Below are 16181 nucleotides of genomic sequence, written 5' to 3'. Positions count from 1 at the left end.
TCACACGTCCGGCCCCTGTGCTGACCTTCCTCCTCTCTCACACGTCCGGCCCCTGTGCTGACCCTCCTCCTCTCTCACACGTCCGGCCCCTGTGCTGTCCCTCCTCCTCTCTCACACGTCCGGCCCCTGTGCTGACCCTCCTCCTCTCTCACACGTCCGGCCCCTGTGCTGACTCCTCCTCTCTCACACGTCCGGCCCCTGTGCTGGTCCTCCTCCTCTCTCAGACGTCCGGCCCCTGTGCTGGTCCTCCTCCTCTCTCACACGTCCGGCCCCTGTGCTGACCCTCCTCCTCTCTCACACGTCCGGCCCCTGTGCTGACCCTCCTCCTCTCTCACACGTCCGGCCCCTGTGCTGACCCTCCTCCTCTCTCACACGTCCGGCCCCTGTGCTGACCCTCCTCCTCTCTCACACGTCCGGCCCCTGTGCTGACTCCTCCTCCTCTCTCACACGTCCGGCCCCTGTGCTGACCCTCCTCCTCTCTCACACGTCCGGCCCCTGTGCTGACCCTCCTCCTCTCTCACACGTCCGGCCCCTGTGCTGACTCCTCCTCTCTCACACGTCCGGCCCCTGTGCTGGCCCTCCTCCTCTCTCACACGTCCGGCCCCTGTGCTGACCCTCCTCCTCTCTCACACGTCCGGCCCCTGTGCTGACCCTCCTCCTCTCTCACACGTCCGGCCCCTGTGCTGACCCTCCTCCTCTCTCACACGTCCGGCCCCTGTGCTGACCCTCCTCCTCTCTCACACGTCCGGCCCCTGTGCTGACTCCTCTCTCACACGTCCGGCCCCTGTGCTGGTCCTCCTCCTCTCTCACACGTCCGGCCCCTGTGCTGACCCTCCTCCTCTCTCACACGTCCGGCCCCTGTGCTGACCCTCCTCCTCTCTCACACGTCCGGCCCCTGTGCTGTTCCTCCTCCTCTCTCACACGTCCGGCCCCTGTGCTGACCCTCCTCCTCTCTCACACGTCCGGCCCCTGTGCTGGCCCTCCTCCTCTCTCACACGTCCGGCCCCTGTGCTGACCCTCCTCCTCTCTCACACGTCCGGCCCCTGTGCTGACCCTCCTCCTCTCTCACACGTCCGGCCCCTGTGCTGACTCCTCCTCTCTCACACGTCCGGCCCCTGTGCTGTCCCTCCTCCTCTCTCACACGTCCGGCCCCTGTGCTGACCCTCCTCCTCTCTCACACGTCCGGCCCCTGTACTGACTCCTCCTCCTCTCTCACACGTCCGGCCCCTGTGCTGACCCTCCTCTCTCACACGTCCGGCCCCTGTGCTGACTCCTCCTCCTCTCTCACACGTCCGGCCCCTGTGCTGACCCTCCTCTCTCACACGTCCGGCCCCTGTGCTGACTCCTCCTCCTCTCTCACACGTCCGGCCCCTGTGCTGACTCCTCCTCTCTCACACGTCCGGCCCCTGTGCTGACTCCTCCTCTCTCAGAATCCCTGGTGCTCGGGCCCAGGAGTCTGCTTGCATTCCAGGTGCTTCTGGCTTCTGCACGTTGGAGTCTGGGAACCCCTGGGCTGGGGCCTGGCTCTGCCCAGCAGGCCCAGAACCCTTTCCGCAGCACAGCCTTTCACACAGCCGTGCGCAAGCAGCTGGAGGGGCGCCGGGAGGTTCTGAAGAGGAGGCGTGTGGCGTGCTGGGGCCTGAGACTCATGCACTGTGCCTGCCCGCACGTCTTACAGGAACTTGAGAAGCTGGCTTCTCGGAAGCTGAGGATAAATGCTAAAGAAACCATGAGGATTGCTGAAAAGCTCTACACTCAAGGGTAAATACTAGTCCACAATTGGGAAGAGAATTTGATGCATCTTTATCAGGGTGAAATATTTTAGAAATAGAGCTTATGAGGAAACCAGACTGTCTAGATATCACCCGGCTCTCAAGTAGAGGAATTTTGACATTGACTTCTCTTTTCTGATGGAAAAGGCATTTCAAAGTCACTTAAATCGTAAAATAACACTCCGCAGAGTAAACTCAAATCCCACTCTCGGCCTCTCAGCAGGCGGGGCGCTGGGGCCCTGGCAGGGGCGGGTGGCACCTTTAGGACTTGTGTGCCTGCTGTAAACCATCCTGCCTTGGGGGTCGTGAGCACCCAGCGCCGTCCAGGGACAGTGTGGTCCACGCTGACCCGTGTGGCAGCCACTCGCCGTAAGTGGCTGTCGAGCACGTGAAATTTGGGTTGTCCAAACTGGGACGTGCTGAGAGTGTAAACATAATGCGTTTTGAAGGCTTGTGTGAGAAAAGGATGTAAATTGTCCCAGTAATGTTTAAGTGGCTAATGGAATGTTTAAAATTACATACAGGGTCCACCTTGTAGTTCAGGGGCAGCATCGTTCTTTCTCTTCTTTAAGACAAGCCACGGAGCGTGGGCCGCTCGGGTCAGGACCGCAGGGCTTGTCCTGGGGTCGTTCTGTCCACCCATGCTGGGGAGGTGGGGAAGTGCCCCAAGCCCCCCGGAGGCGGGAGGGCTGGGCTGGAGCAAGTGTGCCCTTGCATCTGTCCCCGACTCCCGGGAGTGACCCAGCAGGGGCGCCTGTTGCTCCCCACCCACTGGGGGGGGGGTCACATCTCAGGGCTTTCCCCAGCATGGGTAACGCAGTTGCCTGGATCAGACAGGCTGTTGCAGGTGTCACCAGTGTTCTCAAGCTAATTTAGTCGTTTATAGACCAATTTAGCAATTTCTTGTTGTGTTTGTTTGGCCTTGTTTAGGTACATCAGCTATCCCCGAACTGAAACAAACATTTTCCCCAAAGACTTAGACCTGACAGCGCTGGTGGAGGAGCAGACCCCGGACCCGCGCTGGGGGCCCTTTGCCCAGAGCATTCTAGAGCGGGGCGGCCCCACTCCACGCAACGGGAACAAGTCTGACCAAGCTCACCCCCCCATCCACCCCACCAAGTACACTGACAGCCTGCAGGTTGGTTTCCCTGGCTGTGCTGCCGCCAGAACCCGCAGGGAGGTCGGGGTCAGGGCTGGGGTTTGAATCTACTCTGCGGGCTCTGACTTTAGGAGCTAAGTGGTCTCGAAATTTCCATCTCAGAAAAGAGGTCGTGTCACCATCCTCCTCCCACAGCCTGTGCCTGGCTTCCCGAGAGACCCCCATGGGGGCTCTGCTCCATCCAGCCCCTCCCCGCACTCTGTCCCCTCCCTCTGCTGCCGCCCTGACCCTCGCCACAAACCAGGTGGCCCCTTCCCTGAGCCCCTGCTCGGCCCCCACCCTTCTCCTCCCAAGACTGGGCCGGTTTCCGTCACCTTCCCGAAACTTCACCGCCACCCTCCGGCCGCACTCCGGGCTGGGGGCTTTCTCACCCAGCGCCTAGAGCCTGTAACACGGGCCAGCCGTGCTCTCAGCCAGGCACACGCTCCGGGGGCCACGGCTGCTTAGGCCTGTTTGGTGGCTGCAGGCTTATTGTTTTGTTCTTCCTTTAATAACACACGTTCTTTCTGATTCTGAAAGCCATACATGTTTATTTTAGACAATTCACAAAATACAAAAGACTATAAGGAAGTAAAAAATTGCCTGTAATCTCACCACTTCCTGAGAACCACGTTTTTTTCCTCTGTGTGTATATAATTCTTTAAATTATAACCTTAAATAGCTTTGTAAACTAATGCTTTCCATTTTATATCGTGAGCATTTCCCCATAGGCTAAAATATTTTAACGTATGATATATAATGATTGCATAGAGGTACTGTATTTTGCTAGATCTGTTTTTAAAGGATGACCTACTGCAGTTAACATTTGCATAATAGATATTTGCGTGGATGTCACATTTCCTTTGAAGACATTCTTAGAAGGAGGATTTTGGATATGAGTGTGGACGTCTTACAGGCTTCTGATAGAGGGGGCTTCACCATGCGCTCGGTTACCGAAAGGGTGGAGGATCACCACGGGCCCTGTGCTCATAGGTCTGAGGCTGTCGGCGCACCTTTAGTCTGTGTGTCCTGCATGCACTGGGCCTCTTGGAAACTGGATGCTGTCGCTTTGGTTTCTGCTCGGACTGGGTTTACATCAGAGGAGTCGCTTTCCAGTCTTGAGGGCAAGGGGACTCCACTTGTGAAGTTTATCGGCCTAAACCCACAGCAGCGAGGGATTTGCCTGCACTGCGCGTGGGCATGGGGCTGCAGGAGCTGCGCTCTGTTGTGTGTGGCGCTTTGGGCTGGAAGGGAGCACCAGCCAGACTGAGCTGCCGGCAGCGTCTCGAGGGACTAGGGCGCCTCTTCTCCCCACAGGGGGACGAGCAGCGACTGTACGAGCTCATCGTCCGCCACTTCCTGGCCTGCTGCTCCCAGGACGCCCAGGGCCAGGAGACCACCGTGGAGATTGACATCGCGCAGGAGCGCTTCGTGGCCCACGGCCTCATGATCCTGGCCCGAAACTATCTGGACGTGTACCCCTACGATCGCTGGAGCGACAAGGTGACACGGCGGGGAGGGGGGACCGTCGTGCTCCCGGCCCCTGCACCATGCGACAGGACAGAGCGCGTGCGGTCTGTGCCTGGGCGCCGGGCAGGGGTCTGACCACCGCATCTGCTGCCCTCTGTAGACCCTCCCTGTGTACAGTCGAGGCTCCTGCTTTCAGCCCAGCACCGTGGAGATGGTGGACGGGGAGACCAGTCCGCCCCAGCTGCTCACTGAGGCCGACCTTATTGCCCTCATGGAGAAGCACGGCATCGGTAAGTAGCTCGTCGTCATGGTAACCGGCGGCTCTTGTCCTCTCATGGGTGCGGGGCCCAATTCTCCTCTGATCTTCGCGACAGCTCTAACGAGGGGGCTGTGTTCTCCTCCCCACTTTGCAGCTAAAGGGAAGCTTAAGAGCAGTTAAGAACTTGCCGCAGGTCACAAAGTGTGTGAGCTGTGAACACCTGGGTCCAGATAACTCTGCAGTCAGTGCCCTTAACCGCTGCCCTGCACCATCCGCATAGGGACAGAGGTGTTTCCCGTCACTCGGGAGTCTCACCTGGGACACACTGACTGGTATATTTGGCCCACACAGGAATCTGTTGTTTTTGTTGTATTCTTAACAAGGTACTAACATTTAAAACTGCCAGGATTCACGTAAACACTCTTTTGAAGCATCGGGAGGTCTGGCAGCGTTGAGTGGTGGCCGTTTTCTGTCGCTCACGCTTGGCTTCGCTCACCTGCTTGGCACGTGCTGGGCCCTTCAGAGTCTGAGTCTGCCACCCGCCCTTTGCCATGGGTGGCCGTTTGCTTAGCTTCTGTTAAAGCATTTCCCATAATTGTTTAAGAATCAGAAGTTGGATTAAAAAAAAAAAAACTGGGCCAGAATTGTTTTTCCCAATAAGTCCCGTGGCCCAAGCTTTGCAGGTGGGTTCCTTGTGACTGATCTGCTTCCCCCCTCAGTTTTCACCACTGCTCTGCAATCTCAAGGATTACCTCTGGCAGCTGAGTCCAGAAGGGCCAGCACCACAGGGCGGGGGGGCGTAGGTGGAGGGGGTCCCTCACTGCAGAGTGAGTTTCGTGCCCCTGCCTGGAGCCCGCTGGCCACCACTGTGCTACCCAGAAAGCCTGTGGGTTTAGGTACAAGTAGAGGTAGTTCACCCACCATAATTTGTTTATAAAAACTTTGGCCCACAAGAGCTGACCGTGGTCTAGACCCGGGGGACACAGTAATGAGGCCTGGCCCTTCCCTTCAAGGGCTCATCCAGCAGGAGAAACAAACCCAACCAAAACATTAGATGCATCGGGAGGGGTTCTGCAGGGACCTCAGAACCTCGTGGTGAGAACTCGCGCTGCATGAAGGCAGGGCCTGAGGAAGGACGCGGGGACCAGCAGGCACATGCTGCAGGGGGAGGTTCTGGAAGGCAAGGCCGGAAGGATGATTTGAGCCCGACTCTGCGGGGCCTGGACACCGGGCTCAGGGGCTCGGATGTGCCCGAGGTCAGCAGAGAGCCGCCTGAGCTTTCTAAGAAAGGAGCTCACAGACCTACATTGAAACAATGGTAACAGCTTTGTTGAGACATAATTCACACACCGTCCGCTCCACTGAGCTCAGAGGTACAGTCCAGTGTTCAGCAGATTCATGGAATTGTGCAGCCGTGGCCACGGTCCATTTCAGAGCATTTTCATCACCTCAGAAGCCCCATGCCCGTTAGCCGTCCCCCTCCCCTGCAGCCCCCCAGCCCTCATCTTTCTGCCTCAGTGGATGTGCCTCTCCTAGACATTTCTTATCAATGAACGACATAGCGTGTGGCCTTCTGCACCTGGCGTCCCACGTTGCCTGCTCTGTGGGCTCGTCCAGGTAGCGTGTCTCAGTGCTTCATTCCTTTTCACCACCAGACCTCTTCCGTCGTGTGGATGGACCACATTTCGTTTATCCATTCATCAGCTTATGGACATTTGGGTTGTTTCTAGTTTTCGGTTACTGTGAATAGTGCTGCTGTGAATATTTGTGTACAGGTTCTTGTGTGGACATGATTTCAGTTCTCTTGGGTACATCCCTGTTGTAGAATTGCTGGGTCATATGGTGACTCTGTGTTTAACACCTTGAGGATCCTCCAGACTGTTTTCCACGGCGGCTGCACCATCTTACAATCCATGCAAGGGTCGGGGTTTCACCAACATTTGCCACTATCTGTCTTTCGGGTTGTACCTGTCCCAGTGAGAGTGAAGTGGTATTTCTTTGTGGTTTTGATTTGCATTTCCTTGATGGCAGAGCTACATTTCAGAAGATCCCCTTGGTTGTGGCATAAAGAGTGGGTTGGGTCAAGGAAGAGACCAGCAGCCAGCAGACCGGGGACGTTGTAATGATGTGGACGAGCGATGTGGGCTCTGACACGTGACAGGGGGCGGGGGGGCTTACAGAAGGGATTTCCCAGCTGGACTGGACAGCTTGCGTGAGTGGGCGTGAGGGCGAGGAGGCTGCTGTGTGGCTTCCGCGTGGCCGGCTCTGGGCGGAGCTGCGTCACTGGAGTAGGAAGTCCAGGCAGAGGAAGGGGGCTGCGTGGGGGCGGGGCGCGGATTAGCCTGAGTGACAAGAGTGGCCTGCAGGTACCGACGCGACGCACGCGGAGCATATCGAGACCATCAAGGCCCGGATGTACGTCGGGCTCACGCCAGACAAGCGCTTTCTCCCCGGGCACCTGGGCATGGGGCTCGTGGAAGGTGAGGAGCCGGGGGCTCGAGGTCGGGGCAGAGGGCAGGGTGTCACTGAAGCCCCGCGGGTGTGTCCGGGCCGCATGATGCTGCCCTCGTTCACAGGCTATGACTCCATGGGCTACGAGATGTCCAAGCCTGATCTGCGGGCCGAGCTGGAGGCCGACCTGAAGCTCATCTGCGAGGGGAAGAAGGATAAGCTCGTGGTCCTGCAGCAGCAGGTGCAGAAGTACAAGCAGGTCTTCATCGAAGCCATGGCCAAAGCCCAGAGGTGAGTACGGGCCTGCTCTCCTGTGCGAGCCCGCTCAGCCCCGGTGACGGTGCGCCCCGGATGCCGCTGTCCCCGCCGGGCAGCTCACCCTCGCCAGGGGCCGCGGCCCCTCCAGGCTTTCCTCCCGAGTTTGGCTGGTTCCTGCCGCAGAGCCTTGCCAGTCTGGAGACCGTAACCGGAAAGACCTGGTCCAGTTTCTCTGGGCTGTTGGCTTTGGAAACGTCCTTTCCATCCTGTCCTGTGTTCACAGGCAGCACAGCCTCGTGGGTGGGTTCACCGGCTGCTGGTGTGCACCCTGCTGTTCTCTAGGGCACTGGGAGGTGGCTGGAATAAGTAGCGTGTGTGTGTTCTGTTAGAAGTAACACGTTTCCTAACCCCGTACCAATTTTGAAAAGAAATGCATGCGCTAGTTTAAACTTGACTCCAGACCGACACTCAGGGGTGCGTGCGCGGCCCGGGTGGTTTTGTTTGCTTGCTGTGGGGCCAGTGGTGAGGCGGAAGCGCCTGCCTGCGGCTGGATCCCTCCCGGGAGCTGCGGGTCGGAGGAGCCGGCCGCTTGGCCAGCACGGCGCCCTGTGCCTGGCGCTCCGCGTCAGGCCTGTGGCTGACTGGCTGGCTCCCCGGGTCGTGCGTGTGGTGAGCACGCAAGAACGCGGGAAATGCTCTGCTGCTGCTTCAGGTTGGACGAGGCCTTGTCCCAGTACTTTGGGGCAGGGGCGGAGCTGGCCCAGCAAGAAGCCATCTTCCCAGCTGTGCCGGAGCCCGTCAGGAAGTGCCCGCAGTGCGGCAAGGACATGGTCCTCAAGACCAGGAAGAGCGGCGGGTCAGTGCCCAGCTGTGCCTTCCCCTCCCCGCCCCTGCAGCCCAGCACTGGATGCTGTGCAGGGCCCATCCTTCTGTTACCACGTCGCTATTTAGATGCAGGCCTGCTTCACCAGCCCCTGGACGGGGCGTCGGGGCTGGAATGGTGGCCCTGGGGGTGTGAGGCCCTGTGGGAATGGGCGGGGGGCGGGGGGCTGGTGAGGGCGGGGCTTGTCCCCTGGGGATGGATGCCGCTCGCCCTGTGTGTGGACAGCGACGCAGACCCCACTGGTTGCTGAGCCGCTGAGCCCGTTTTCTCCTCACAGAGCTGCGGGGAGGGTGAGGTTCGGATTCTCTGCAGCACGTGCAGCCTAGGCAGGCTCGGAGCACCCAGGGGCGGGCGGGGCTCGGAGCACCCAGGGGCGGCCGGGGCTCGGAGCACCCAGGGGCGGCCGGGGCTCGGAGCACCCAGGGGCGGCCGGGGCCCTGCCGTGGTCTGGGCGCTGGCAGCGGCTTGGTTGTTTTTAAGCAGGAAGAGGCGTCAGCGGTGTGACTGGGGGGATTTCAGGGACGTAAATGCAGGCTGGTTTTCCTGGCCCTCGGTGTCAGCGACCGTGTTCTCCAGAACCACGAGTGTCCCACGTGATCAGCTGGAACCGTCTCCGGCAGCTCTTGCGTGACCCCGGCCCTCACTCCCCAGGTTCTACCTCAGCTGCACGGGGTTCCCGCAGTGTCGCTCGGCCGTGTGGTTCCCGGACAGTGTGCTGGAGGCCAGCAGGGACGGGAGCGTGTGTCCGGTGTGCCAGCCACACCCCGTTTACAGGTGAGCTGGGGGCCCTCATTCCTTAGCACCTCCTGGAGGAGCCCGACCTTTCCCCGCCTCTCCCACTGTGGGCTGACGCGGAGGCTGAGGAAGGTGGTCTCCTCCAGAAAGCCCCAGGCCCGCGCCTAGGGCTGGTCCTCAGACCTTTGGTCATGGGACCCCTTACGCTCTCAGAAATCACGGAGGAACCCAGAGAGCTTCCGTTGTGAGTTAACGTTTATAAAGATTCTACCACGTTTTCAATTAAAGTGGAGGCATCACTTAAAGTATTTATTAACGTGTTTGTGACAAATGCATTGCATGCTAACATAAGTGAACACGTTTTTAGGATAAAATGTACTTATTTTCAAAGCAAAAAAAAACGAGAGGAAGATTGCATTGTTTTCCATTTTTGCCAGTTTCACGGTCTGGCTTAACAGGAGATGGTAGGATTCTCAGCTCTCCACCTGCAGTCAGTCTGCTGAGTTTGCTGTGCGTCTTGGAGCTTCTGGAAAACCCCAATGCATGCACGCAGGAGAATGAGAGCAAAGCCCACGTGCGCCCTAGTGCCGCTACCAAGTAGTGTGCCCTCACGTTGAGAGGCCCTGGACCACGCTGAGCCGGGGCACAGGGACGTGCACCTTTCAGAGGCTCCTGGGTTTTGGCGGGTGATGGGTCTTAGAGCTCATCTCCCTCCTGCTCTGCGCTCTTGTGCGACCGCAGGGGCCGGGCTGGCTGTGCCTTGCGTGGCTTTCCTAGGTGGGGTGGGCACAGCCCTATGTGGACCAAGAAGACTCTGGCACCCGGTAGTTAACGTGTTTTCTCATCTTCTGGCCTCACTAGGTTGAAGTTCAAGTTTAAGCGAGGCAGCCTTCCCCCAACCATGCCACTGGAATTTGTCGGCTGCGTTGGCGGATGTGACGAGACCCTGCGGGAGATCTTGGACCTCAGGTTTTCACAGGGGCCCCCCCGAGCTGGCCAGCCAGTCAGCCAGCCCTCCGGCCACCTGCAGGCCAGCCAGGCCCTGAACAGAATGGGCAGCAGCCAGCACGGCCACCCCCAGCCTCCTGCCACCAGGCCCTCGAAGGCTCTGGCCAGGACCCTGCCCCTGCCCGCCGCCGAGGGCGAAAGCAACTCCGTGACCTGCAACTGTGGCCGGGAGGCCCTGCTGCTCACCGTCCGGAAGGAGGGGCCCAACCAGGGCCGCCAGTTCTACAGGTGCAGCAGCGGCGGCTGCAGCTTCTTCCTGTGGGCCGACAGCGGCCACCCAGAAGCAGGGGGGCGTCCCTCCGAGGTGCCCAGACCCCCGGGCGGCTCACTGGGACACCCGCCGGGCTCAGGGAAGCCCCTGGGCGGGCCCAGAAGCCCCGGCGATGGTGGCGGTGGCGCGTGCTGCCTGTGCAGCCAGCCCGCTGTCACGCGCACTGTGCAGAAGGACGGGCCCAACAAGGGGCGGCAGTTCCACACGTGCGCCAAGCCCCGGGAGCAGCAGTGCGGCTTCTTCCAGTGGGTGGACGAGAATGTGGCCCCAGGTGAGGGGGGCAGGGGCGCTGGGGTGGGGGCGCGGGTCGCCTTGCTCCCCTTCCCGCTCAGCCACACCTGCAAGGTCACGGGCAGCTTGCTGGGCGCCTGGCACCGCGCCGTTGCGCTCTGTGTGTCTTCTCTCACCTTCATCGGGTGATAGTTGTGATCGCGACTCACAGGAGAGGAAGGTGAGGCCCGGACGGGTGGAGTGACCTGTCGGGGTCACACCGCGACACAGCCCAGGCCTGGCTCGTGGGTCCGCCTGCTCCTGTAGCCCTGCGCTCCTCCCGCCTTTGTAAACCTGGCGGGCTCTGTATCGGGGCCTCATCCTGTAAGACGGAGGCCCTGGCCCTGATGTCTGGTTCCTGCCCTGGGTTACACAGCTTGGGTTGGCGCCCCACGGATGGGTGTGGGGAGAACCGCCGCTGGACGCTGGGTCAAGGTAGATGACGCACCTGAAGGCACCTGGCCCCTCCAGGACACGCAGAATCCTGGTCACGTGCCTAAGGGAGCCTGGCGGGAGCTTCCTCTTGGGGCCCACCTGTGTGACCTTGAACCATTTGGTGCGGCTTCTCAGCCTGTTTCCTCCGTAAGATGGGCACCTGCCTACCTTTCTAGGGTCTGTGTTGGCCTGAAACTGTGACTCTAGCACACGTGCGGCAGGTCTGCACACACAGGGAGAACCCAGAGGCTTGGGGCAGGCGGAGGCTGGAGACGCCAGTGCCGTGCGGGACGTTGTCCTTCGGCGCACGTGGCAGACGCACGAGGGCTCCCGGTGGGTGGAGGTGGTGTCGGATCTCCGGGCCGCCTGGTCACGTGTCCTGGGTAATGGGGCGGCCAGTACTGTGAGGCTCTAGAAGGACTGGAAGGGTCCAGAGCTCGGGCTCTGCACGCGCTCAGGGGGCTGCTTGCTTGGTCCCTGCTGCTGCGTGTGAGGTGACACGGGCCCCCTCACCAGGGCTGGGGCTCTGCTGTCCACACTCATTCCTCCCCTCGCTCTCCCCACAGGGACCTTTGGAGGCCCCCCCTGGGCAGGAGCCAGAGGAGGAAGCCAAGGGCCGGAGGCCAGAAGCAAAAGGGCCCGGGCTGGTTCCTCGGACGCAGGGTCCGCGGCCAAGAAACCCCGGAAGTGCAGCCTTTGCCACCAGCCTGGACACACCCGTCCCTTCTGTCCTCAGAACAGATGAGGGCAGGGTAGGGCCAAGGGGGCCACTGCCTCCACCTGCCGCTTCTGTCTCGGGAAACGAGCTGTTTCTCCAGGGCCACGTGGCCCTGCGCTGCCAGGGCGGCTTTGAGGAAAGTGGCTGCTCTTGGAGTGTGGCCTGTGTTCTAAGGAGTCCGGGTCCAGACCGCGCTCTCAGGAAGGCCACGCCTGGTGGACAGTGGCCCTGTGCCTGGGGCTCAGGAACGGCCACGGCCACGGCTGAGAAGCCATGGAGGCTGCCCCCTGTGATCCACAGATGCCCTGAGAAAGGGTAGGATGGCAGGGAGTCCCCCGTTCAGAAGTTGTGGCTACAGAAGGTTTATCCCTCTTCATCTCGAAGCTCCTGTGGCCAGGACACCCCACAGCTCATGTGCCTCAATAAAGGATTCTACCCCTTGACCCTGGCAGGTGATGGTGTAGCGTCTGGTGAGGGTTGGCAGGAGTGACGGGTACTTGCAGGACCCCGGGCAGTGCCTGGGTCCTCTTGCCATCCTCTGGCCCCCGTGGCCTCCCCCGGCCGCACCGCTGTCCTCTGGGGCAGAGAAGAGCCGCCGGTGCAAGATTCCGACGCTTCCCATCTCCACACCCTGCAGAGGTCGCCATGCGCCTCGCCCACCTCCTGAGAGTCTTGGGAGCCGAGCAGAAGCAGGTCGGCTTCGTTCTGTGGTTTAGACAGCAAGCTGGAGGACAGGCTGTGCGTTGCCCAGAGTCACGCTGCTAGTGAAGAAATGAACTGTCCTCAGGTCTTGGGACTCCCGGCCTCAAACCCTGCACTCAGACCAGTCCTTGTGCCCTGGCTGGATGGCGGGATGCCCGGAATTGCCCCTGGAGCATCCGGACAGTGGGTGTGGGTCGGCCCCGCAGCCCAGTCTACTTTGTGGTTTCACGTGTGCCGGACATTTCATATAAACGGAACCATGCGGCACGTGGGCCCTGTGTCTGCTTTTCTCTGAGTGGCGTGTCTTCCAGGGTCACCCCTGTGGTTGCGTGTCAGTGCTTTGTGCTTTTTTACGGCTGAACTAGTCAGCTGTGTGCATGGGCCCCGTTGTGAGCAGTGTGGCTATAAACCTTCACGTACAAGTATTTGAACGCCTGTTCTGTATTCTTTCAGATCTACACCTAGGAGTGGAGTTGCTGGGTCATGAAATTCTATGTTTAATTTTTTGAAGAACCACAACAGCTGCACCATTTTACATTCTCACCAGCAATGTACGAGGGTTCCTATTTCTCCACATCCTTGCTAGTATTTATTTCACCCTTTTTCTTTTTTTTTTATAAATTTGTTTATTTTTGGCTGCGCTGGGTCTTTGTTGCTGTGCGCGGGCTTTTTCTAGCTGTGGTGAGCGGGGGCTACTCATCGTTGCGGTGTGCGGGCTTCTCATTGCAGTGGCTTCTCTTGTTGCGAAGCACGGACTCTAGGTGCACGGGTTTCAGTAGTTGTAACTCGCGGGCTTTAGAGCGCAGGCTCAGTAGTTGTGGCGCACGGGCTTAGTTGCTCCGCGGCATGTGGGATCTTCCCAGACCAGGGCTCGAACCCGTGTCCCCTGCGTTAGCAGGCAGATTCTTAACCACTGCGCCACCAGGGAAGCCCCTTTTTTTTCTCTTTTAATTGTGGCCATCCTCGTGGGCCTGAGGTGGTGTCTCACGGTTCTGACTTGCATCTTCCTGATGACCACTGAAGTCGAGTATCCTTTCAGTGCTCACGTGGCCTTTCACGTTATCTTTGCAGAAATGCCTTTTCAAGTCCTTTGCCCATTTTTCAGTGTTTGTGCTTTTGTTGTTGAGTTGAAGGATGCTGAACGCATGTGTGGATTTCAGTCTCTCCGCAGGGTGCTCCCGTGCACACCAGGACCAGAACTGCCGGGTGGGACTGGGGTCCTGCTGGCCACCCCTTGCTGTGCTCCCCGGGCTGTGCCTTCGCCGAGCCTGGTGGCCTCTCTGGGGGTGAGGGTTGCCGTCATCCTGGTTACAGTGACGGAAGCCGTGAGGGGGTTTTCCACTCAGGCCTCTCAGGACGCTGGGTGGAGGACCCACTGCCCTCGGGGTGGATCAGCCGCCTTTCCCTCCAGGACCGCAGACTTGGGGGTCCTATGCCACGTCCACGTTCAGCCTGCAGGCGGGAGGGGCCGGCTCCGCAGGGGGCAGGGGTGCACTGTCTCTGCTACACCAGCAGCGTTCGCGCTGGGCGGGGGTGCGGGGTCGGCCTGGAAAGTTCGCTGTGAAGTCACACAGGCGAGTGAGCCTGAGGCCCCCGCGAGCTGAACTGCTGTCTCAGGAAATGGGTGGCAGTGCCAAGAGGACCCAGAGCAGCGTCCCGGGTGCCCTGTGCTGGCCTTGGGTGTTGTCCCCACAGCCTCAGCGTCTGTCCTCAGTAAACTAAGTGCAACCAAACTGTAACGTTACTGGGGTTTTTTACAAGATTATTTTTTCTGATTACAAAAGAAAAATGTACTTTAAAATGCAAACGCAGGGACTTCCCTGGTGATCCAGTGGTTAAGACTCCGTGCTTCCAACGCAGGGGGCGCGGGTTCCATCCCTGGTCCGGGAGCTGAGATCCCACATGCCGCGCAGCGTGGTCAAGAACAAAAAAATGCCAACGCGTCAGACACATGTGACTTAAACCAGGCTGAAGGCCGCTGTCTTGGAGGGGACAGGACAGAGGCGGGGCAGGGGCCCTGGATTAGGGCCGAGGGCTTCTCTCCCGTCCAGCTCCAGCCCCGCCCGTCAGGGCCCCCGGGGCCTTGGGGGTGGTTTTCCGGCTTGGCTCGCTGACCGCAGCCCCCCCAGGAGGTTTGGCGAGACCTCTGCGGACCTGAGCACGGTGCGCCCCCCTCGCCTGCCGCCTGCAGCCCCCAGCGAGAATGCTCCTGCGCAGGCTTTCGTCAGGGCCTTTTCTGCTTAGTAAGAGCGCGGCCTGAGGCCACTGGCTGGCTCAGCCCTGGGGCACGAGTGGTGCCCGCTTGATGGACTGGCCGCAGCGGTCCCGGGGGGCCCTGCTCATTCCTGCTCACCCAGAAAGGGGGCGTCTTGTGCGTGGAATGACCTTTTGCTGAGCTGTCTTGTAACGGGTGGAGGAGATGGTGAAGCTGTATGTCAGTGAGTGTCTGTTTGCCCTTTTGCGCTACTCCTCCCACCTGCACCGGCCGTCTGTTCGCTCTGGCAGGTGGAATCACCGCCGTGCTCCTGGCTTCAGGTCACTTGGTAAAGCCAGGGACAAGGACTGCCCAGTTCAGCCGAACGGTCTGCAACTCCAGGTCAGAACCGCCCTCATTAAAGGGGTGAGAGCGAAGCTGGGCAGCAGCCACCGTGGAGACCCCAGCACGACCGCGCGCCAGATGCTGGTCTTGGACAGGGGACGTCGCCCCGAGCACCTCGTTTCTCCTCTTTAGTTAATTCTGGCTTTTTCTTACTGAAATCACGGTGTGAGGGGAAACCGAGACCTACCTGAAGCAGGAGGCCGCCAGAGGGCCCGCAAGTGGGGTCGGGTTGTCTGAGAGGGGCCTTGACCCCGCTCGCGTCCCGACTGCTCCCAAGCCACACCTGGCCAGCCCTTCACCCATCGGCGCCCAAGGCCCCCAACCTTGGTTGGACACAGGCCTGCAGCGGAGTCCTGGCGCGCTCAGGCTCGGTGATGCTGGACCTTGTGTCCGGGACCTCTGGGTCGGGGGTGCCTCGCTTTGTGCTGGGTTAACGCTCCCGCCGCTGCCTGTGAAGCAGGTATTCTGGAACCCCCGTTTTATAGGGGAGGGGGGCCAAGGCCGCCCCCACCTCCAGCCTGCCCCCTTGCTGACCCTCCGCTGCCATCACAGCTGCTCACCGCTGAGAGCACTCAGGCCGGGAAGCTCCTGAATCAAGTGACCTAACGGCCCTCGGGGAAGCCAGTCTCCTGTCCCGTGACCCTCTGCGGAGACCGAGCCTGTGTGAACACCCACGAGGCAGAGGCCACCCGTGGCCCTGCACCCAGAGGTACACACTAGCACCTCCTCTGGCCCCTGTGCTGGCCCTCGGCCAAGGGAGGCCTCCGAGCCTGTTCCCACTTCTTGTCCCTAGTCCCAGTTGGAAGGAGGATACACACGGGATGGGAAGGAGAAGCAGCACAGGCCTGGCACAGCTGCGGTGGCCTCGGCACCAGCGCACGTGGCCCCAAGCCCTCCTCTCCCGCCTCGTCTGCCATGTGTGGTGACAGGAAGTTAGCCACGGCCACGGCTCCTATGGGGACACCGAGACACACTTGCTTCCCAGTCTGTACGACGCGGGGTCCTGCCCTCCACTTCTGGGGCCACGTTTCTCTGCACACTGACAGTGCTGGCCGAAGGGCTGCATGGCAGCCCCGCCCGTCCCGGAAAGCACAGGGGGCTCCAGGGGGCAGGCTTTGGGGAAGAAACAAAACCCTAGCCAGCTGCTTCCGTTACTAAAGCAAGACATCGCTCCACGAATCTTGTAACATCCTCCCTCCACGTAACCGACTT

General features: G+C 60.2%; 1 protein-coding gene across 1 annotated transcript in view; it reads left to right on the top strand.

The window, feature by feature from the left end:
- TOP3A (DNA topoisomerase III alpha) overlaps positions 1 to 12111 on the top strand; it is a 30272-nt gene extending 18161 nt beyond the window's left edge. Inside the window, exons 10-19 of the mRNA XM_061175189.1 lie at positions 1679 to 1761; positions 2703 to 2910; positions 4228 to 4413; positions 4541 to 4670; positions 7006 to 7119; positions 7216 to 7381; positions 8061 to 8204; positions 8883 to 9005; positions 9828 to 10516; positions 11517 to 12111. Of these exons, the coding sequence (XP_061031172.1) occupies positions 1679 to 1761; positions 2703 to 2910; positions 4228 to 4413; positions 4541 to 4670; positions 7006 to 7119; positions 7216 to 7381; positions 8061 to 8204; positions 8883 to 9005; positions 9828 to 10516; positions 11517 to 11695 (2022 nt within the window). The 3' untranslated portion in view covers positions 11696 to 12111. The remainder of the gene's footprint in view (positions 1 to 1678; positions 1762 to 2702; positions 2911 to 4227; positions 4414 to 4540; positions 4671 to 7005; positions 7120 to 7215; positions 7382 to 8060; positions 8205 to 8882; positions 9006 to 9827; positions 10517 to 11516) is intronic.
- Positions 12112 to 16181: the final 4070 nt, after the last annotated feature.

This window comes from Eubalaena glacialis, chromosome 19 (genome assembly GCF_028564815.1).
Source record: "Eubalaena glacialis isolate mEubGla1 chromosome 19, mEubGla1.1.hap2.+ XY, whole genome shotgun sequence".
Classification (NCBI taxonomy): Eukaryota; Metazoa; Chordata; class Mammalia; order Artiodactyla; family Balaenidae; genus Eubalaena; species Eubalaena glacialis.
This window is presented reverse-complemented; position numbering and strand designations above follow the sequence as displayed.